The following is a 24,218-nucleotide window of genomic DNA, read 5'->3' on the forward strand; positions in this document are numbered from 1 at the left end:
ATAGGTGGACCATACAGGGACTTTTCGTCCTCTTTTTTTCCTCCAAATTTAGGGAAGTTGGAAAAAAGTTTGAAGTCCGTGTTTTCCTCTTTTGGTGGTAATTTCCAAACTTCTCAACTCAAACACTATTCCAGGAGTAGTGGTACGGTATTGTCAGGGAGGATTTGAATTATAAGGGTTCCCACTAAAACAAATCAAGGCCCCAATAAGAGGGAAAAATATTTACACTGATCCAGACCATTATTCACACGACACACCCGACATATAAACAGTCAGGGAAGAGTAGACGGTTTCTTCCATGCACTGTGTCCCATTGTTTTGAACTATTCTGTATTCAGACAGAGTAATGTAGTACTGTAGTTAGATATGAGACTGGTTGCAAAAACATAGTAGGTTTATTCTCAAGGGGGTTATACAGCCCCACTGTGCATTAAGCTATGAATAGAATATTACACTGCAAGACTGGTTTTCATATCTTAATATTGTATGCCTTTAAGGGTCTTTGTAATAGTCATTGGTACAGTAACTAAAAACACAATTAAATATTGAAAAACATGTTGATAAATGATAAAGATTTTTAAAAAACGTAAATATGGCTTTTGCACATTTAATGTATCATAAAGTATATCTGTAATATGCACAGTGCCTTGAGCTAGTACAAAGAAAAGTAACAAATCACTGCACTAACAGATGAGGCACATAGCGTTAAGTAAGATTAAAATCCAAACGCAATAGCCTTTGGAAAGGTTATTAGAGCTATTTGCATGTTCATCTTTCCAACGGTTCCTGCATTTGGATGTTTTCTTATTCAGTAACAAATCTTTATACCAAACTAATTTGTGCGAACAGTTAAATTATACTTCTCTCTCTGTGAATCAATTTAACAGTTATTATTTGTCCCTGTGTATCATCATACAGTTGTCCTATAGTCCAAGTACTCTTCAATTATTATGATGGAAAAGGTATTTTTCTCTGTCTTCTGTTTTTCATACTCTAGGCTTCAGCGTAACAATTGTACGCATACGCTTTATGCTGGGCTGTAAAGGAATACAAGTTTTACCTGTTTCAGTTATGGGTGTCATATTGTAGTCAATTCCCTGTCATGTTCTGTGACTTAAACTGTCCTGAAAGGAATTGAAAGACGCTCTATTTAAACCGTTCACCTGGTCCTTCTGGGTAATTGGAGTTTGAGTTCCTCTGCGCTGAGAAATGAGAGAGCGCTGCCAAATGGAGAGCATTTACACTAAATCCTTCCTTTCGATGATTGTGAAAGATACACTTGTCTCACACAAGGTGCAGTGAAACCGGAACCCTGTGGTAATATGGTCTTTACAGGGCCGCATGCGGTTTAAATCAGTACTCACTCACTCACTCACACGTTCACTCCCGCTCACACACTCATAAATGTCCACCCATGCTCGCAGACAGACAGACAGAGACAGAAACACACAACTCTCTGGTCATTATTGTACTGACAGCAGTCGAGCGATAGCCCATCTCCACTCCACTGTTTACTGTAAGCCTGAGACATTGAACAACAAGCTCTCATAGTCTCGAGTCAGAATTAGACGTTCATCCGTGTTTCTCAAATGTCAAATTTTTTAACTGTTGGTTAATTCTCTGTATCGTTCCAAGGTTAAGTTTAGGCATTAACTCTAAATTCTTAAGGTTAGGCATTAACTCTGAATGGTTAAGGTAAGGATTCATGTTTGGGATAGGCGTCCCGCTAGTGGTGAAATTGGAGGACGCGCAATTCAAATAAATAATTGTAATATTAAACATTCATGAACATACAAGTCTTATATCATTTAAAAGCTTTAATTCTTTTTAATCTAACTGTGTCGTCTGATTCCAAAAAGGCTTTACGGCGAAAGCATACCATGCGATTGTCTGTGGACGGCGCCCCACATCAACATATTTTTCAACCAGCACAGGCTTCATAAAATCACAAATAGCAACTAAATAAATCCCTTACTTTGAAGATCTTCCTCTGTTTGCAATCCCAAGGATCCCAGCTACAACTTGAATGGTCGTTTTGTTAGATCAAATCCTTCTTTATATCCCAAAAGGTCCGTTTAGTTGGCGCCATCGATTTCCGTAATCCACTTGTTCAATATGCAGACAAAGGAGTCCAAAAAGCTACCGCTAAACTTCGTCCAAACAAGTCAAACGACATTTCTATTTAATCCTCAGGTACACTAAAATGTAAATAAACTATAATATTTCATACAGAAAGTAGTATGTTCAATAGGAAAGGAAAATTAGTAAGTGCGCGCCAAAAGACTGATATTGTTTTGGCGCTCTTCTCACAAAATTTCCAAATACTTTTTCAAAAAACAAGCCTGAAACATTGAATAAAGACTGTTGACATCTAGTGGAAGCCATAGGAATTGCAATCTGGGAGACAGATTTATAGAAACAAAAGGAACCCATCATAAGAGACTGAGAGCTCAAAAAACAAATATTCCAAAAAAATTCTGGTTGGATTTTCACCTGCCATATCATTTCTGTTATAGTCTCAGACATTATTTTAGAAACTTCAAGGTGTTTTCTATCCAATGCTACCAATTCTATGCATATCCTGGCTTCTGGGCCTTAGTAACAGGCAGTTTACTTTGGGCACGTCAGTCAGGTGGAAATTCAGGAAACTAGACCCTATCCCAGAGAGGTTTTAAAACAAAAATATCAATAACAACTTTCTAGCGCTTGATTTGAACATGCAACCCTGCGAACTAGAGGCAAATGCTTACCCCCATCCACCGTGCTCAGCGCTCATTGTTGCCCCCTAGTGGCCAGTTTCCATGTCATCTCCCAACATCCTCAGACATGGATTGAAATCGAATACTGACTTGTATCATGGGTGACCTGCCTGACATTGAATCAGGGAATTCTTGAATAGTTCATTATAACTAACAGATACTGTATCAGACATAATTACAATGAATTTCCTAAATCTATTTTTTTTCCCCAGAAAAGTGATTTAATGGAAAGTCAATACAAAGTAATGAATTTGCACTGTTGAAATTGTTGGTTAGTGGTCACACATTTGTTTTTGTCTTGGGCATTTCCATGTAAAACGACCCATGAGCTCTAACATGTAAAGTTCTTAGGAGCATGTCAATGAGAGTTAAGAGTCTATATTTTTGACAGATGAAGGCATACAGTGCTTTCAGAAAGTATTCACACATTTACTTTTTCCACATTTTGTTGTGCTAAAATGTATTTAATTGTCATTTCACGGCAACGATCTACACAAGATACTCGGTAATGCCAAAGTGGAAGAAAAATGTTAAAATGTATTTTTAAAATTACATTAAAATAAAACACTAATATATCTTGATTAGATAAGCATTCATCCCCCTGAGACAATACATGTTAGAATCACCTTTGGCAGCGATTACAGCTGTGAGTCTTTCTGGGTAAGTCTCTAATTGAATTGTACAACATTTACACATTGTTCTTTAGAAAATTATTCAAGCTCTGTCAAGTTGGTTGTTATTCATTTCTAGAAAGCCATTTTCAAGTCTTGCCATAGATTTTCAGGTTGATTTAAGTCAAAACTGTAAGTGGGCCAATCAGGGACATTCAATGTCGTCTTGGTAAGCAACTCCAGTGTAAATTTGGCCATGTGGCCAACAGTGCCTGTTGGAAAGAAGACTGATCCAGGTTTTACTCTAGGATTTTGCGTGTGCTTTGCTCTATTCCGTTTCTTATTTATCCTGAAAAACTCCCCAGTCCTTAAAAATAACAAGTATGCCCATGATGCAGCCACCACTATGCCTGAAAATATGGAGAGTGGTACTCAGTAATGTGTTGCATTGGATTTGCCCCAAACATAACAATTTGTATTCAGGACAAGAAGTGAATTGCTTTGCCACATTTTTTTGCAGTATTACTTTAGTGCCTTGTTGTAAACAGGATGCATGTTTTTGAATGTTTTTATTCTGTACAGGCTTCCTTCTTTTCACTCTGTCATTTAGGTTAGTACTGAGGAGTAACTACAATGTTGTTGATCCATCCTCAGTTTTCTCCTATTACCGCCGTTAAACGCTAACTGTTTTAAAGTCGCCATTGACCTCATGGTGAAATCCCTGAGCAGTTTCCTTCCCCTCTGATACACCATCCAAAGCCTAATCTATAACTTCACCATGCTCAAAGGGATATTCAATGTCTGCTATTTTTTTAATACATCTACCAATCGGTGCCCTTCTTTACGAGGCATTTGAAAACTTTGTTGTTGAATCTGTGCTTCAAATTCACTACTCAATTGAGGGACCTTAAAGATAATTGTATGTGATGGGTACAGAGATGGGGTAGTGATTCAAAAATCATATTAATCATTAATATTGAACACGGAATGAGTCCAAACAACTTGTGTTTTATTAGGCACATTTTTACTACTGAACTTATTTAGACTTGCCATAACAAAGGGGTTGAATACTTACTGACTCAAGACATTTTAGATTGTCATTTTTTTATTCATTTCTAAAATGTTCTACAAAATTCCACTTTGACATTATGGGGTAGATCAATGACACAATAAAAATTTTAAATTCTGGCTTTACACAACAACATTTGGAAAAAGTAAAGGGGTGTAAATACTTTCTGAATGCCCTGTATATCATTTCCCCCACCATTTTCCATCCTAAATATTAGGAATAAGCAAAGGCTTTGATTTCTGATCAAACAGATGGAAAATGTGTCTTAGACAACATTTACCAGAAAGAGGGTATTAGAGGGTATTAAAGGGTATTTTGTAAAGGGTATTAGAAATACATCAAAACACAATAATATTGAAGTAAAGACCTCTGGCAACTAATATCAATACTTCTATTTAGTTTAGGAGAAAATATTCTGCCTTCTGTAAGTTTAAGAAACATTAACTCGAGCCTTGTAATTCTGTTACCAAAATATCTTGAACATATCTTGAAGATATTTTGAAGATATTTTGTAATGTCTCACCCTCATGAGGAGGGAGGATAGTAACAATTAAGGGTAGACCTATGAATTAGTTATAGTGTTTTACTGATATCAATTTTGGTTGTGAATTATGAAGTGATTAAAATTCAAAATCTTTAAAGTATAGGATCACCACTTTATTTAAAGAATGTGAAATGTCAGAATAAAAGTAGAGAGAATGATTTATTTCAGGTTTTATTTCTTTCATCACATTCCCAGTGGGTCATAAATTTGCATACAGTCAATTAGTATTTGGTAGCATTGCCTTTAAAATTGTTTAATTTGGGTCAAACGTTTCGGGTAGCCTTCCACACAATAAGTTGGGTGAATTTCGACCCATTCCTCCTGACAGAGCTGGTGTAACTGAGTCAGGTTTGTAGGCCTCCTTGCTCACACACACTATTTCAGTTATGCCAACAGATTTTCTATAGGCTTGAGGTCAGGGCTTTGTGATGGCCACTCCAATACCTTGACGTTGTTGTCCTTAAGCCATTTTGCCACAACTTTGGAAGTATGCTTGGGGTCATTGTCCATTTGGAAGACCCATTTGGGACCAAGCTTTAACTTCCTGATTGATGTCTTGAGATGTTGCTTCAATATATCCACATCATTTTCTTTCCTCATGATGCCATCTATTTTGTGAAGTGCACCAGTCCCTCCTGCAGCAAAGCACCACCACAACATGATGCTGCCACCCCCGTGCTTCACGGTTGGGATGGGGTTCTTCGGCTTGCAAGCCTCCCCCTTTTCCTCCAAACATAACGATGGTCATTTTGCCCAAACAGTTATATTTTTGTTTCATCAGACCGGAGGACATTTCTCCAAAAAGTACAATCTTTGTCCCCATGTACAGTTGCAAACCATAGTCTGGCTTTTTTTGGCGGTTTTGGAGCAGTGGCTTCTTCCTTGCTAAGCGGCCTTTCTGGTTATGTCGATATAGGACTCGTTTTACTGTGGATATAGATATTTTTGTACCTGTTTCCTCCAGCATCTTCACAGCGTCCTTTGCTGTTGTTCTGGGATTGATTTGCACTTTTCGCACCAAAGTACGTTCATTTCTAGGAGGCAGAACGCGTCTCCTTCCTGAGCGGTATGATGGCTGCGTGGTCCCATGGTGTTTAAACATGCGTACTATTTTTTGTACAGATGAACGTGGTACCTTCAGGCGTTTGGAAATTGCTCCCAAGGATGAACCAGACATGTGGCGGTCTAAAAAATGAATTCTGAGGTCTTGGCTGATTTATTTTGCTTTTCCCGTGATGTCAAGCAAAGAGGCACTTAGTTTAAAGGTAGGCCTTGAAATTCATCCACAGGTACACCACCAATAGACTCAAATGATGTCAATTAGCCTATCAGAAGCTTCTAAGCCATGACATCATTTTCTGGAATTTTCCAAGCTGTTTAAAGGCACAGTCAACTTAGTGTATGTAAACTTCTGACCCACTGGAATTGTGATACAGTGAATTATAAGTGAAATAATCTGTCTGTAAACAATTGTTGGAAAAATTACTTGTGTCATGCACAAAGTAGATATCCTAACCGATTTGCCCAAACTATAGTTTGTTAACAAGAAATGTGTGGAGTGGTTGAAAAACTAGTTTTAATGACTCCAACATAAGTGTATGTAAACTTCCGACTTCAACTGTAAGTATTCAGACCCTTTACTCAGTACTTTGGCAGCGATTACAGCATAGAGTCTTCTTCGGTTTGACACTACAAGCTTGGCACACCTGTATTTGGGGAGTTTCTCCCATTCTTTTCTGTAGATTCTCTCAAGGTCTGTCAGGTTGGATTGAGAGCTTTGCTGCACAACTATTTTCAGGTCTCCTCGGGTTCAAGCCCGGGCTCTGACTGGGCCACTAAAGGACATCCAGAGACTTGTCACGAATCCACTCCTGCATTGTCTTGGCTGTGTGCTTAGCGTCGTTGAACCTTCACCGCAGCCTGAGGTCCTAAGCAGGTTTTCATCAAGGATCTCTCTGTACTTTGCTCCGTTGATCTTTCCCCTTAATCCTGACTAGTCTCCCAGACCCTGCCGCTGAAAAACATCCCCACAGCATGATCCTGCCACCACCATCCTTCACAGTAGGGATGGTGCCACGTTTCCTTCAGACGTGACGCTTGGCATTCAGGCCAATGAGTTTAATCTTGGTTTCATCAGACCAGAGAATATTTTCTCATGGTCTGAGAGTATTTAGGTGCCTGCAGAGATGGTTGTCCTTTGGAAGGTTCTTCCATACCCACAAAGGAACTCTAGAGCTCTGTCAGAGTGACCATGGGGTTCTTGGTCACCCCCCTGACCAAGGACCTTCTCCCCGATTACTCAGTTTGGCCGGGCAGCCAGCTCTAGAAAGAGTCTTGGTTGTTCCAAACTTCTTCCATTTAAGAATTATGGAGGCCACTGTGTTCTTGGGACATTCAATGCTGCAGAACATTGTTGGTACCCTTTCCCAGATCTGTGTATCGACACAATCCTTTGTCTGAGCTACGGACAATTCCTTCGACCTCATGGCTTGGTTTTTGCTCTGACATGCACTGTTCAACTGTGGGACCTTGTATAGACAATTGTGTGCATTTCCAAATCAAGTTGTATAAACATCTCAAGGATGATCAATGTAAACAGGATGCACCTGAGCTCAATTTCGAGTCTCATAGCGAAGGGTCTGTATACTTATGTAAATAAGGTATTTATTTTCTTCTTTTTTTAACCTTTTTTAGCTTTGTCATTAGGAGGTATTGTGTATAGATTGCTGAGGATTCTTTTTTAACTATCCATTTTAGAATAAGGCTGTAACGTAACAAAATGTGGTAAAAGTCAAGGGGTCTGAATACTTTCTGATGGCACTGTAATTTCCTTGAATTGAGGTGGAGACAACGTTGATTCAACCAGTGTGTGCCCAGTGGGTTGTTTTATGGACATACTAATTGTTCTATGGCAGACTCTCTTACATGTTAGAGCCAAATGTCTTCAACGGTATAGATGAAGAGTCTGAGCAAAAGGCCGCTAAACAAAATCCGAAGAACATCCATAGGAACACTAAGGCTGAGAGAGCATGATCAAATATTCTACCACTGCTTCGATTTACAACGGGCAAAACTTTTCTGCAGTAAAAAATGAAAGGTGGGAAGGTCCTATTTTATTTATTTGTTAAATCCGATTATAATTAGCAATTTAAATGATGGTGCTATGTTCAAAACAACTATTATGTTCAAATCAGTCCACTGGGACCAATACAACTGGGTGCTTCCTGCCTTTTTCTGCTACACATGCACAAAACCTTGCGATCTCACGAACTGGCCTGCCTATCCCAACAATAACACACAATGTTCTGCCGTGTTTAAATACCAATGAAGTCAGGGATAAGACGCTAGACATATATTGGTCACATTATTACATCATGGGGATTTGATTGACACCAGGCCTATTTTCCTTGACTAGCTTTAAGAGCTGGAATACATTTTCTCTGCTGTCTCCAACGAGTTGCTCACTCTTCTTTGACACGTGCACGTGCTGAATTAAGTGTGCATGTACATTTTTGTATGCGTTTGTATAAGATAAATATGAAAATGTGTTAAAGTTGCACATGACAATAAAACATACAGTATATTTGGTCAAGTCACAAAAAGTTAGCAGCATTCCCAATATCTGTTATGTGATGTCTCTGGGCATGCTCTCATATCATTGCTTGGGTCCAGTGTTTCAGAGTACAAGGCATTAACACTACTACACCAGGTCTAAAAGGACACAGCAGGATGTTGGGGACGAGATCCAACTAACCGAGGTCCAAATACCTGCATGTGATGAATTCATTTTCCCGGAAGAGAGTAAGTGGGGCGGAACCTGAATGTACACTGGAAAACCTGCAACGTGACTCATTTGAATATAGCATGCATAACTTAGGGAGGACTGGAAAGTCTCCTCAAGTGTTTGGGCAAATGAACATTGTCCTAACAAAACGTCAATGCATAATGCAGAAACATCAATTTATAATTCCTTACAGGTTGACAGAGAGAAATAAAATGAAAGGAGAGCTGTGAAAGAATGTTCCATTAAGTAAAGTAAACTGCTGCAGTACAATAGTAAGGCAGGTGTAAAATGTTGTTATCCACCAAGAAATAACATAGGTGGCATCATATATGCCCACCATGTTTTTAAAAAAATTATGATTTAAAAATCTAATAATTATTTTCTACCCCAATCATTTATCAAAACGGTAATCAATCACTGATGACAATTACGTACAATTATATTTCATCATTCCACAAAATGTAGATCAATTAGAGAAGACAGCTACCAAAAGCTTTGTTTCTTATTATAAATATAATACATGAATTAGACAAGACTATTTAAAATGTCAATAATAGCAAAAAAAACATTTATTTGGTCTCTACTTTGGCACTCCAAATGTTCAGCTCAAAATCTGGTCACTGGCGCCATCTAGTGAGTATATCTTCCCTAACACATTTTATCCCATTTACAGAACGTCATTTTAAATCAAAGCCCTGCAATGTTAATGATTCGGGTGATCGCAATAAACAATCCATATGGATTCCATGTACGGGTTTACAGATACATGACAAGTAAGACAGTAAATCCTTTAATTTAGCATTTCTAGGAGCTATAATCACCAGTTTGTGACAAATGTCCTATACTTGCTGAGCAATGCAACATTGCCTTTGATACATCTGACATTTGTCCCAGCTCTCTTTAGATATCCCAACCAAAACATAGACAATAAATGCACACTTAATAATTGTATTAACTTAAGTTTGAGCAATCATTGCCATGCCAGTCCCCGCATGCTCAATCTGAGCAAGTGAAGCAATGTTCTACGTTTATCTTCTACATTCAAACTGAAAGTTATTCTTGAATTTGGTGGTTGTAATACTAAACTTTGACCACTAGATAGAAGCACATCGACATCAATATTTCGGACTTTAGCGGTACTCTGTTTATTAATCACAAGCACGTCACAAAGCTGAAGCAGCTTCTGCTTTTTTCCATCAAATTAAACGCTCATTAGCCTCCTTATCGTAACATTATGATATTGCAAATAATTAGAATCGTTTTAATAATATGAAAATAATTGTAGAGCTATGGTTCAGAAAGTAGACTGTTAGACAGACCAATTATTCAGTAGGACTGACATAGACATAGCTTACAGTTCCCTCCTTTAATAATAACTACAGCCTTGTGATGATATCTTTTACATGTGTACCTTTTTAAACTGTCAAATGAGAGCTCTTATTGTGAAGCTTTTATAAATGTTCTAGACACAGAACATTTATGGGCAGCCGGCCCGTTACTTCTGCATGCGCAACGGATTGTGCACGGGACCCGTATTATGTAAGTCTATGGGTGGACCTTCGTGTGGAGTGGGGGACGTTTAAATTGTCAATATTCACCCGGAATGTCTGAAGGAACAGTTATGGCACAATCCCTGTACTTTACCTTTGTTTTGTCGTGTTTGATATGTGGATCATATGGTCTCGTTTCATCTGGCAATGGAACAACTACAGTGAGGTCTGTGGATTATAATGCAGCTACAGCTGTTACTCCGACTGAGAGACGAGATTCTACAACTAAACCAAGTACTACCCAGAGCAGTAAAAGCATCAACGCACCAGCGGTAAGGTTGACATCCACAACGACTTCAAAGGTACTGACAACTACTACTAGACCACCGAAAACAACCACCACCGCTAACTATAGTTTCAACACAGAAGACCTAAATGAGGGTATCGACAAGAAAGTGGAAAAAAGAGTATGGAACAAAGAACCTGAGGATGAACCACTCGAATTTGGTGAGCAGCATTGAAATGTATTTGCGGATGTAAAATGCAGGTCAACTGCTAAATTAAATATTGAAACAATATTATGCATTATGTGATGTGTTATTATAGACGTAGGCTTGACATTGTTGTAGATATTACAGATTTTTTTTATAAATGATCTCATGTTTCTTTCAAGTGTAATTTTTTTGGCAGATATCTGACATCTCACTTCTGCATCAAGTAAATGTGTGAAATGTCTGGAAAAAGACACAGCCAGGGCCAGATTACATAACGGGCTCACAGGGCAAGTGCCCCAAGGCCCCAACCTTCAGGGGGTTGGGGTCATAAGCAATGCCAAAGTGTGTAGAATTTCAGGAAGTTTGCTTTAAAATTGCACAATTTTCTCTCATCCTCATAGCAAATTATGAATAGTATGAGATTAGCTTTAAAAACAACACATTTCTCTCTGTCCAATGTCAAAATGGAAAGGTTTTCCCCAGTTTTCCCCAGGGCCCCAAATGCGGTATTTCGGCCTTGGGCACAGCCTATTGGTTAAAAAGCATCTACATATTTATCTTTCATTTCTTACATTGAAATCATTTAGACCATGTCCATCAACAAACAACTCTGAAAACACACATTTGCAAACGAATGGGATAAATAACAACTGTGGAGTGCAAGGCAGTGAAAACACGAGTTTACAGGGGGTTGTTATATCTATGCTGCAGTTCTGTGGGCTTAGAAACCAAGTCCAGGGGGTTGGTTCTACAAGTGTTTAGCTTGGGGGTTATCAGGTTGTGATGGGAACCAGCTGTCTTGTAGACACAGACCATCAGAAAAACTGGCTGAGTTAAACTGGCTGAGTCAGCTATCTACATTCAGTACCAAGACACCATATCTGCATAGCCTGAGAATGTGTTGTATAGTCCTTATGACGCACATCATACTTTCACATTTGACAATGTGCGTCTTTGCTGATGAGACGGTTTGCCTTTTGTAGCCAAGTGGTCCACCAGGAGTGTAAAGGCAGTAAAGAAGCCTAAAAAGATATGGAAGAAAGTCAAGAAACCCAAAGTCCTACCTAAGAAGCGCAAGCCCAAGGTTGTAAAAAAAAGCAAACCCAAAATCATTGGGCGCTCTTCGCTGCCAGGTGAAGCCAGTGGGACGTATGTATGGGGGAACTTCCCTGAGTGACATGTACAGTATGAGAATGGGTAGATGCCTAATAGACAACATACTGTATACTGTGCGCCTCTCTTTTTCCTTACTGTGTACAACGCATGGTACATTTTCATTTCAACTTTGAAATGCATAAATGACAGACAACTGACATTGGCAGCGTTGCTTGATGAAAGAGTAGCTACAGTACTGGCAGTGGTAGAGCAAAACAAAACATTCCCTTGCTTAAATAGTTGTTGTGCTTTTGTTCTCCAGCAACTGACACTAGTCTTCTGTAGTATTTCCTGCCCATCCTCGCTCTCTCTCTCTTTCTTTCTCGCGCTCTCCCTCTCTCTGCTCAGTGCTGCATGGAAGCCCCTCTCTGTGTGTGTGGGCGGGGGGGGGGGGGCTGGTGCCCCTGATCTGGTCGGAAATGTGGCGGAAAGAGAACTGGAATTACAGGGGCCAGATGGAGAGATATACCTTGAATCAGGAGCTGAGCCGAATAGGAAGTTTGTGTGTAATGAGGCAGAGGGACCGTAAGGCCCCAAAGCAGGGGGACCGTGAGGCCCCAAAGCAGGGGGACGTTATGAGTTTCCACAGTTTTTCCTCAGAAAAAGGGAGTCTAATATTTTAAATATTCATGTTGTAGGTTGGCTGATCTGCCAAGCTGTTTTTCCTCATGACTAATGTACTGGTAAAATGATGATGAGTAACCCCAAAGGCCACTGGATAGTTTGCTGTAGTATCTAAACTGCATTCTGAAAATTGTCTCTCTTCAACTGGTGCCACTGAAGAAACTATACAAATTGTTGAGGTTGGGCATGATTTAATGCATAAAGATTATACAATGTTTCCTATGCTCTAAATAGGATGTAAAATGAATAGGATAGCTCTAAGAAATCATTGACTCCTTGTGTTTGCCAATTCTCCTAACACAAATAGTATAGGAAAAAAAACACAATTTTCATAAAAACAACTAAACCGTTGTTGACATGAGGTTAATGTCTTTGGCATCACTTCACTAGTTCAGTAGATCAGTTGGCTACTTTACTTGGCAGATTACTGTCAACAAAGTTTGAGTAGTTTTAAACAATTAGCTCTTGGAGCAGAGCAATGCTCTCGGTCACAATGACCCCCGTGGAGAGATCCTGCAGGCCTCTAAGGCAAAAGGGTATTAGGGTTTTAAGAGAGACCACTCACAGCCCTAACACAGGAACTAGTGTTTAGAGGACCAGTCGACCAGGCTTAGCTCCTCAGACAATGAGCGCCTGTCTGCTCCTCGCATGGAAACGCAGGAAGTCTCTCTTTCCTGCACGCTTCTGCATCTCTTCATCGCTTTCCCTCTCACTCTCTTTCATGCTCAAATACCTTAGAGAATTGTGCATGTATGCACCCACTGGACACTCACTGGTTGAATCAACGTTGTTTCCACCAACTTGGAATAGATGTTGAATTGACATCTGTGCCCAGTGGACAGTCTCTCAATCTCCCTTCTACTACGGCTCCTGTCAAGGCATTAAATTCAACTTGTAATTCCCATGGACATGTCATGTTCATGGACAGCTTTCTTACACGTTAGATCCATTTCTTCTCTGCAAGTCAATATTTGACGTGTGTGTGTGTGTGTGTGTGAGTGACCTTGTTCTCCTCGGTGACCTTGTTCTCCTTACGTGACTGTCAGAGTGCCCTCCGCTGGGGCTGGAGTCTCTGAGGGTGAAGGACCCACAGCTGCGGGCCTCGTCCTACAAGCGCCGGGGACTTGGACCTCACCGCGGTCGACTCAACATCCAGGTGAGACCAAGAACTAATCTACGGGTCTCTCACCACTGTTAGCAAAGACAACAAATGTTACTGCCATTCTTACCATTTTTTCTCCATGCATTATTCTGTGGTAACCACCTCTACAGCTTGTGTTTAGATTTGTAAAATGCCCTTTCTAAATAAAATCTGTCTGTCTGGGTAGTCGGGTATCGAGGACGGGGACATCTATGATGGGGCGTGGTGCGCCCAGTATGAGGATAAGAAACAGTGGCTGGAGGTGGATGCCCGGCGACCCACGCGTTTCACCGGGGTCATCCTGCAGGGACGCAGCTCAATCTGGAGGTCAGTGGAGGTCACGGCACATGTTCACCAAGCCCCCATTGTGCAGTGATGTAGCCATAGCAATGAATTTTATGTATTGTAAATGTCGTATGGACATTGCTAAATAGTTGCGCCTGTCTTTCCTAACAGTTGGGACTTCATACTCACCTACAAGGTCCAGTTTAGTAATGACACCCTGGTCTGGCAGCCAGCTATGAATGGGACTAAAGAGGCTGTGAGTTGATTCAGTACAGTACATTAAAATATGATATGTAGTAACCCTAATCTATTGCCTTCTTCCCATTACTTTCACTGCAAAATTCAGATATTCCACCCATTTTTATATCTTGAATAGCTTACTATTTTATTCCTTATTACCCAATTGTCAAGTTGCTGTATCACATCCGGCCGTGATTGGGAGTGCCATTGGGCGGCGCACAATTGGCCCGGCGTCGTCCGGATTTGGCCGGGGTAGGCCGTCATTGTAAATAAGAATTTGTTCTTAACTGACTTGCCTAGTTAAATAAAGGTTCAATTAAAAAAAAAAAAATTATAATAATAATAATGTAATAAATCATTATGTGGTCCAGTGAGGTATTCATATCTACTGTGCTCTGACATTGACCAATGACATTCCACTGCCTGTTGGCAAGCTGACCATGGGCGCTGACAGTTTGCACTGGCCAAAGCTGACTCCACTGTGCCAACCTTGCCAACTGTGCCAACCTTGCCAACCCACAAGCCTTACTCTCAATGGGCACACTGTGGCAGATTGCACCATCTAGTTACCAGTCTGTGTCACTGGTTTGGCAAAGGGGTAGAGTGAAAATGTGACTGGCAGAGAGACGGAAACTGCAAAATTGGAAGTTATTGTATAATCTATTAAAGATGCAGTCTGCAATTCGAGAAACAATAAATAAATACTTCATTGAATATGAAGTCATCTCTTCATAGAGCTTGACCTATCTCCACTATTGGCTTTTTCCTGTACTGTAGGTATTTGAGGGGAACCAGGATACTGAAACTCCAGTGTTGGCCCTATTTAACGAGTCGGCAACAGTGGCACGCTACATCCGTATCAATCCACAGAGCTGGTACGAGAATGGAACTATCTGTCTGAGAGCCGAGGTTCTGGGCTGTACCCTACCAGGTTTGTCCACCGCCATCATCCCAACATCCTCCCAACACTAGATTAAGACACAGGAACCATAACCTCAACGACATTCAAATGTCATTGCATTTCCATTATGTTGCGTCTTTCCCCTCCTGTAGATCCTAACAACATCTACGCTTGGCAGCAGACAGAGCAAGGCACCAAAGACAAGCTGGACTTCAGACACCACAACTACAAGGAGATGAGGAAAGTAAGTGCTGAAGTGGAGACCTTCAGCACTCACCCATAGGCTACTGGTGTAGTTTTAGGGTTCTTTAGAATTATGGTAGAGCAGATTTGATAATGAACTGACCACCTTCACAGCCATACATCAATGCAACTACATCCTGTTCTCTTCCAACAACTCTTCCAACAACAACTTCCAACAACAACTTCCAACAACTCTTCCACCAATAAGAATATAGCAGCAACTCTCAACTGGTGGTGTGGGAGGGGGAGTTATAACTCACATTTGGGTCGCGAGAGGTTTCGAATGGGTTGCTTGTGTCTGAGAGGATTATCATTATAATTCCAAACAACTGATTCACCATATTTTAGAACTACACAACAGTGACTTAGAAAATAATTCAATTTCTCATTTAAAAAAATCCTACGCTGGCTCAGATTTTGTGATGTTGAGCATTATGAACACAGCAGCAGGGACATGGCATGCAACAGTTAGCAAAGAAACGTCCTCCCTTCACTTCAATCTACTCTCTGGCGCTTGACTGAGTCTGTCCTGGAAGCAGAGGGTTTCTGGTTGGAGCTCCCTCCCCCAGTCTCACCGAAAAACAAATATTATTAGTGTTTTTTTCTTCTCCTCACTACACTGCCACTACCGCTCAGTAAAGAGCTTGAGGTGAGTCTGACCGGTAGGATGTAACATTAGGCTCGTGTCCACACATACACACACACCGCACTACACATACCGCACTACACATACCGCACTACACATACTGCACTACACATACCGCACTACACACACCGCACTACACATACCGCACTACACATACCGCACTACACATACCGCACTACACACACCGCACTACACATACCGCACTACACATACCGCACTACACATACCGCACTACACATACCGCACTACACACACCGCACTGCACATACCGCACTCCCCCCATGTGCTCAGCAAACTAAACCAAGACTTTGTATCCAGTTGTACGGTAGACAAACTGTACTGTACATACTGATGCATCCTTCTCAGTCACACTTAACCATCATAAGGCAGTGTAACTCAATCCATTCCTGGTGGACCCCCCAGATGCAAAAATATATATTCCCTCCAAAAATGTGCATATACTGGGGGTCCCACAGGAATGGAAGTCTTATACCCAACCAGACAACACCATAACTCTGTCCCTCCTCAGCTCATGAAATCCGTGACCGAGGCCTGCCCTGACATCACACATATCTACAGCATCGGGAAGAGTCACATGGGTCTCAAGATGTACGTCATGGAGATCTCCGACCACCCTGGAAAACATGAGTTGGGTGAGTAGATATAGGCCTATTACACCTTATGAAGTTTTAGCATGAGGCAATGCTACATAGCTTACAGCCTGGCCTCATAGACTAGACGTAACAAATTAAATGTACATCAGGGACACTCAAATTAGAATTATATGTTTAGTATGGTTACATAAGACAGAAGGTTACTTAAAAAATAATAAAGTTGGGTCGGTGGGTGGGTGGGCGGGTGGGTGTATAACTCGAATGTCTAGCAAGCCAAAGGTTGCTTGTTCAAATTTCATCACGGACAACTTTTGCATTATAGCATCTTTGCAACTACATATGTATGTTAGCTAACCCTTCCCCTAACCCTAAAACTTAACCCATAGCATTAGCGTTAGCCAACTAGCCACCTAGCTAACCTTAGCGACAACAAATTGTAATTCGTAACCTGTCATACGTTTTGCTAATACATAAAATATTGTACAAATTGCAATTCACAACATACACTACATGACCAAAAGTATGTGGACACCTGCTTGTCGAAAATCTCATTCCAAAAATCATGGCCATTAATATGGAGTTGGTCCCCCCCTTTGCTGCTATAACAGCCTCCACTCTTCTGGGAAGGCATTCCACTAGATGTTGGAACATTGCTGCAGAGACTTGCTTCCTTTCAGCCACAAGAGCATTAGCGAGGTCGGGTGCTGATGTTGGGCGATTAGGCCTGGCTATCAATCAGCGTTCCAATTCATCCCAAAGGTGTTCGATGGGTTGAGGTCAGGGCTTTGTGCAGGCCAGTCAAGTTCTTCCACACGGATCTCGACAAACCATTTATGTATGGGCCTTGCTTTGTGTACAGGGGCATTATCATGCTGAAACAGGAAAGGGCCTTGCCCAAACTGTTGCCTAGCCCAAACCATGAAAAACAGCACCAGACCCTTATTCCTCCTCCACCAAACTTTAGTTGGCACTATGCATTGGGGTAGGTAGCGCTCTCCTGGCATCTGCCAAACCCAGATTCGTCTGCCAGATGGTGAAGCGTGATTCATCACTCTAGGGAACGTGTTTCCACTGCTCAAGAGTCCAATGGCGGCGAGCTTTACACCACTTTATGAAGATTGCATGGATGTGTGCTCGATTTTATACTCGTGTCAGCAACGGGTGTGGATGAAATAGCGGAATCCACTCATTTGAAGGTGTGTCCACATACTTTTGTATATATAGTGTATCATACGAATTGTAATCCGTAACATATCATAGGAAAAGGATGACAGACATCCACAAATTAACACATATCATACCAAATGTAACATATCATACTAATTGGAGTGTCCTGGATTTACGTTCACTATGTAAAGTCCAGGTTAGAACTTATCTGCAATGCCACTGCTATAGTACTTTGTACAGTATGCTCTCAGAGACTGGAGTCAATCCTTGTTCACTCTGACATGTCTAAAGTGTTTGCTTTGGACTCATTGACCACGCTCGGCGCCCATTGAGCCAGTCTACCAGCTCTGGCAACCACTAATACCCCTTGCCGCCAGAACTCATAATGGGAGAGGGAGCCAGGAATGCCATAGACAGAGAACTGGTTTGCCTGTGCACTGGAATATAAGGAGAAGCCGTTTTCAAACGGGGTGATTAAAATGACAATTTAGAATATTGGCTTGTTTTTTTAAGAGAATAAAAGCGCTGAATGTTTTTTGTCTGTCCAACTTGACCTAATTCTGTTGTTAACCTCCCTCCAGAGGATAAGCCAGACTAGTTTACATTTTCCACTGGCAAAGTCCTTTGCCTTTTCATCCCATGTGCCAGTATGTACAATGTGAACTCACAGTCAGTGGGTTCATGGTGATGTGCTTTGTTTCTTTTTTTGGGGGGGGGGGGGGGGGCTTTAGGCTGTGAAAAAAAATACAGGCAAGATCAACAGAGAGGAGAGGACAGAAATGTAAATAGTTTATGGGAGGGTGTCTGAGACTCTTGTTCTCCAAAGAATGTACTCTCTGTGATTTACATGCTTTGACACAGTCTCAGACACTCTGGACAGATGTTTTCTATCAACAATGCATTCATTCTGTGGTTAAGACTAGGGGTCTTATTTCAACCGGAACACTAACCATGACTCCATATCCATTCTTGCTGTGTTACGAGAACACAGTTTTAAACCAACGTGGAATAGACTTTGAATTGACGTCTGTGCCCAGTGGAAGCATCTTTTTTAGTCTTACAGTATCTCAGAGATCCAGTTAGTAGCGTTGACTTCATTGGTCATCTAGGGACAGAATTCTAATCGTTGTCATGAGATTTTTATTTTCTTATTTAGATCTAACTATGATTTGAATGGGTGTGGTGTGAGTTAGAAAGGGGAGGTTTAAAAAAACGTCCCCGGGAACATTGCACTCGGAACCTACAGAAGCCCCTTGAGCATTAGGAGCAAACGTGGCTTGTGCTCCTCCAAAGCCGAGAGTAATCTCCCAAGCAAATCATCATTTTTCAAATAAATGATTAAGTCTGCACCAGGTCGTTAAGTTAGATTCAGTCCAATCAGTGTTTTGTTATGTTTGCCAGGTAAAAGCCACCGTTTTTAAATGCTTGTTGATTGAATTTACACCCAGCCATATCTCTTTGGGCCCGCCCTGGAAACGTTGTTACTTGACTCATGGGAAGTGGCTCAAGGGAAGTGGTCAAAAACCACAGCTATCTAGGGAGGATGTGCTGGATATCAGAACTGTCTGCCAGTGGATTATATCAGGGTAAACTAGAGCAGCATGGAATAATAGCTTCTAACCGAATGGTCACAACCAATGATGTACTGTATATTAACCCTGGATTGCTATGTTTTGGCCATTGAGGGACTTTGAAGCCACTGGTCGGCCATATTAGCACTACCCCGTAGGAGATCTATTACAACATTGGGGGAGTGCCAAGATGGAGGCTAGGTGGCTTCAACACAGCGCCACCTATCAGTCATCTAGTGCATATATAAATCATTGGTCATAACAACTTTTGTGGCCACTGCTATGCTGTGTTTACGTATGTGCTTTGTCTCCCTCTGCAGGCGAGCCAGAGTTCCGCTATGTGGCTGGCATGCATGGGAATGAAGCCCTGGGCCGGGAGCTGCTGCTCAACCTGATGCAGTATATCTGTCAGGAGTACAAACTGGGAAACCAGCGCATCGTCCGGCTGGTCAAGGAGACACGCATCCACTTGCTGCCATCCATGAACCCCGATGGTTATGAAATGGCCTTCAAGAAGGTCTCAGAAAACATATTATATAACATGTTTTGTTGTAATATAATATATTATACTGTTATTACTGAGAGTATATTTTAATGCTCAACATTACTGGTCAAATATACTTTAACCATTCAAAGAGGCCCATGATGACCTCTGACCCTTCTCTCATCCCAGGGTTCCGAGTTGGCGGGGTGGGCGCTCGGTCGCTATAGCTACCAGGGCATCGACATGAACCACAACTTTGCTGACCTGAACAAAGTCATGTGGGATGCTATTGAATTTGACTTCCAAAATAACGATAAGTCCAAACTCATCAACCACTACATCCCCATACCAGAGTACTATACCGCAGAGGACGCCTTTGTAAGTTGACATTTAGAATTCACATTCATTCTTCAAATCACCAAATAGTATCCACTCTATGATATTATGTTAGAGAATTGGGGAAAATCAAGAATGTAAACATTTTCTTAAATCTATCTGCAAAAAGATGATTCTGCGATAATTGGCTTTAAAGTTTGGAACCCTCATTGATTTGAATGGTATTCTTTTGAACTAAATATGAATTGCCGTATTTAGAGTACTATATAGGTAAAGAACATTGAACAGAACAAGGCTATGTCAATAATTAAATTTGGACAAAAATGCACATACTGTGTAACCTTATAGAACCAAGCTCTTGATTTGTCATGTAGCAATATCCTTGAGAATATGTCAGAACTATCCCACATAGAATATAAACCATTTCAATTGTTGTACTTCACTATAATGTTTGAATGCATTATTCCTGTGGCATTGACCTATATCCAATAGGTGGCCTTAGAGACGCGTGCTGTCATTAACTGGATGCAGAACATCCCGTTCGTACTAAGTGCCAACCTCCACGGGGGTGAACTGGTGGTCACCTACCCCTTCGACAGGACTGAAGACTGGGCACCTCACGATGACACCCCTACACCGGACAATAGTTTCTTCCGCTGGCTGGCCACGGTCTATGCCAGCACCAACCAGGTCATGTCAAATCCAGACCGCCGGCCTTGTCACAATGAAAACTTCCAACGCTACAACAACATCATCAACGGAGCCAACTGGCACACGGTCCAAGGAAGTGAGAATTCCACTGCTTTTATGGTCATCCATTTTGTGATCTTGTTCATCTCATCATTGTCTTTGAAAAGCAGGGTATTGTACTGTCATTTCAAGTACCATTTTAAGATTTACATTCTTGATTATTTCCTTGAAATCTATTCCAGGCATGAATGATTTCAGCTATCTACACACCAACTGCTTCGATGTGACAGTGGAGTTGTCCTGTGATAAGTTCCCCCATGCCAGTGAGCTGCCCATCGAGTGGGAGAACAACAAAGAGTCTTTACTGATCTACATGGAGCAGGTCCGTCCATCAATAATGTCTAATACAGTTTAAACACAGCACGATGGTGTTATTGATCTCTAGATTTTTGCTTTGTATTGAAGGTCCACAGAGGACTCAAGGGTGTGATCAGAGACAAAGACACAGAGGCTGGCATTGCAGATGCCATAATCAAAGTGGATGACATCGACCACCATATTAGATCAGGTGGGCTGTCTCCCCCCTCACATGCAAAAAAAATTCACATCAGTAAATGATTCAAGAAGAAAACCTCAAAATGATGTCGTAAAAATTGCACCTAGAGGGCACTGCAGGAATATGTTATGAAAGGTGTAGGCCAGAGAAGCCTACCATTAACCAGTAGCCATTTTGTGCCTCCACTGCAGTTGCTGACGGGGACTACTGGCGCCTGCTAAACCCGGGCGAGTACGAGGTCACGGTGAGTGCCGAGGGCTACAACCCATCCACACGTATGTGCCGTGTGATGTACGAGCATTACCCCACCATATGTGACTTCCGCCTCACCAAGACCCCCAAACAGAGGCTGAAGGAGATCCTGGCCAAGGGAGGCAAGCTCCCCAAAGACCTGCAGCTGAGGCTACGACAGCTGCGTCTGAGAAAACTGAGGGCCAGCACCAAGGCCATCAACAGTAGGCGTGCGGCTGCTAGCAGGAAGGCACGGGGGTCATGATGTCTTTGGTGAACCAATCACAACACACTTTGTCTGGAGGGTTGTTGTATTTAATTGGCTCGTGAGGGAAGTTCCTGGTTTAACTCAGCTTTGAAGTCTGTACACCATGTGGGCAGTTCTGTAAGGCTAGCCTACTGAGATACAATTTTTTTTTTTTTTTTTTAATTCATTGTACTTCCAGTATGGTTTAGTGATATTTTTTTGAAGAAAGGGCCAGATTGTATTTAGATATTTGAATCAAATTAGAGCAAATAATTGCAAGGTGATTTTGAATTAAAATACCCTTTCAAACGTGTATAACAGGAAAAAATATGATTTTCTCTTGAAGAACCTAGTTTAGTTACAACAACAAACCAAGTGGAATGATGCTGTTCAAATCCACCATTGGGTAGATATACCACTATTCAAGTAAAATTCATGCCACAAATTACAGACCAAACTCAAACTGAGACTAAAATGACTCATGCATCATGTCATAGAGACAAGAGCTCTGCTGTTACAGTCTGGAACTGATGAGAGTTCTACATGAGATATTTTAAATCTATTCAAATGAAATGATATGATTTCTAATGTTTGTCTTTCTTTGGTTCATTTTTGTACTACCAAAATGAAATGCTGGCATTTGGATGTCCTTGCAAGCCAAGAGACAATGTTATGAATGGATCCCAAATAAAGCTTTACTTATAAACACCAATAGTTCAAAGTCAAACCCATGTCTTGTTTTCTGCGGAGTTGCATATCCTGTTGCCGTGGTCGTCCTCCATGGCGTTTGCGGCTGACAACGCGACACCACAGGGTAGTGATCAGGGATAGGAAGACACAGGCCAGTGCCACGGAAACGCCCACCCACATCACCACCGACAGCTGCCCACTTCTCTGCCAACGAGGAATCATGTGCAGCAGTGGGGAAAATGCATTCAACATGTTCAAAGAATATTGGAAAAATGTACTTTTCTAAATTCTTAGTGTAATACTTCAAAAGCAAACCTTTACCTGTCCAGGCTGTGTTTCGTGTTGGTCACAATTCATTGTTTAAGTAAAAGTAAAAACATGAGCCAAGTTTATTTCAATATCCTTCTACAGTACACCGTGTCCAGAACCTTGCATGAGAAAAAGACCCACTGGGCACACACTTGTAGAATCAACGTTGTTTCCACGTCATTTACAGGAAACCACATTGAACCAATGTGGAATAGACATTGAATTGACATCTGTGCCAAGTGGGTTCACTCGTATGGCCAAGGATTGCACCCACAGTTCCACTTATTAGATTTCAATACATTTTGGAAACAAAACACGTTTTATAAGGAGGATGGGATCCACCCAAATCATGTGGGATCCTGGATCCTTTCACAGCACTATAAGGCTGCGTTGAGACAATGACTTATCAATGACCCAAACCCAGCTCAGCTAATCCCTACCATTGTGACGCAGAGTTTTCATAATGATTCAGCAAATGTACATTACACCAGGGGCGTCAGTAGACACAATGTAAGTAACCTAATCTATGTCCCTTTAACTGGCCTGAATGCCTCTACTGATCCTACAGCTATTGTATGCAGTCATCCTGTGCCTATGAACAAGATTTATACTGTTAGCACTAAGCCAGTGTGCCCCAGGAGGAAGTCCACTGTGTGAAGCTCACCCTGATTAGCAAGAATAGCAAATTTAGGCATGACATGCCAGCAACAAATGCTGACACTACACATCCAAGTATATCTGACCAAATTATGAAAGACAAGCATTGTAATTTTGAATTCCGTAAAGTTAGTGTGGAAGAGGTGTAAAAAATATTGTTGTCAATCAACAATGACAAGCCACCGGGGTCTGGCAACTTGGATGGAAAATTACTGAGGATAATAGCGAACGATATTGCCACTCCTATTTGCCATATTTTCTATTTAAGCATACTAGAATGTGTGTGCCCCCAGTGTTGGTGGGAAGCAAAAGTCATTCCGCTACCTAAGAATAGTAAAGCCCCCTTTACTGGCTCAAATAGCCAACTAATCAGCCTGTTACCAACCATTAGTAAACTTCTGGCAAAAATTGTCTTTGACCAGATACAATGCTATTTTACAGTAAACCAATTGACAACAAACTTCCAGCATACTTATAGAGAAGGACATTCAACAAGCACGGCACTTACACAAATGACTGATGATTGGATGAGAGAAATTGATGATAAAAAGATTGTGGGGGCTGTTTTGTTAGACTTCAGTGCGCTCTTGGACATTATCGATCATTGTCTGCTGCTGGCATAACGTATGTGTTACGGCTTTACACCCCTTGCTATATTGTGGATAAAGAGTTACCTGTCT

At 41.3% G+C, this 24,218-nt stretch overlaps 1 protein-coding gene across 1 annotated transcript; it reads left to right on the plus strand.

Moving 5' to 3' along the window:
* Window positions 1-10,254: 10,254 nt before the first annotated feature.
* Window positions 10,255-22,596, plus strand: cpxm1b (carboxypeptidase X (M14 family), member 1b). Its single transcript, XM_020502475.2, has 13 exons — window positions 10,255-10,764; window positions 13,577-13,686; window positions 13,859-13,998; window positions 14,128-14,212; window positions 14,974-15,127; window positions 15,250-15,341; window positions 16,516-16,639; window positions 19,659-19,855; window positions 20,012-20,200; window positions 20,651-20,945; window positions 21,091-21,230; window positions 21,314-21,416; window positions 21,596-22,596. The coding sequence occupies exons 1-13, from the start codon at window positions 10,371-10,373 to the stop codon at window positions 21,898-21,900; spliced, it is 2,328 nt and encodes a 775-aa protein (XP_020358064.1). The 5' UTR covers window positions 10,255-10,370; the 3' UTR covers window positions 21,901-22,596.
* Window positions 22,597-24,218: the final 1,622 nt, after the last annotated feature.

This window comes from Oncorhynchus kisutch, linkage group LG15 (assembly GCF_002021735.2).
Source record: "Oncorhynchus kisutch isolate 150728-3 linkage group LG15, Okis_V2, whole genome shotgun sequence".
Classification (NCBI taxonomy): Eukaryota; Metazoa; Chordata; class Actinopteri; order Salmoniformes; family Salmonidae; genus Oncorhynchus; species Oncorhynchus kisutch.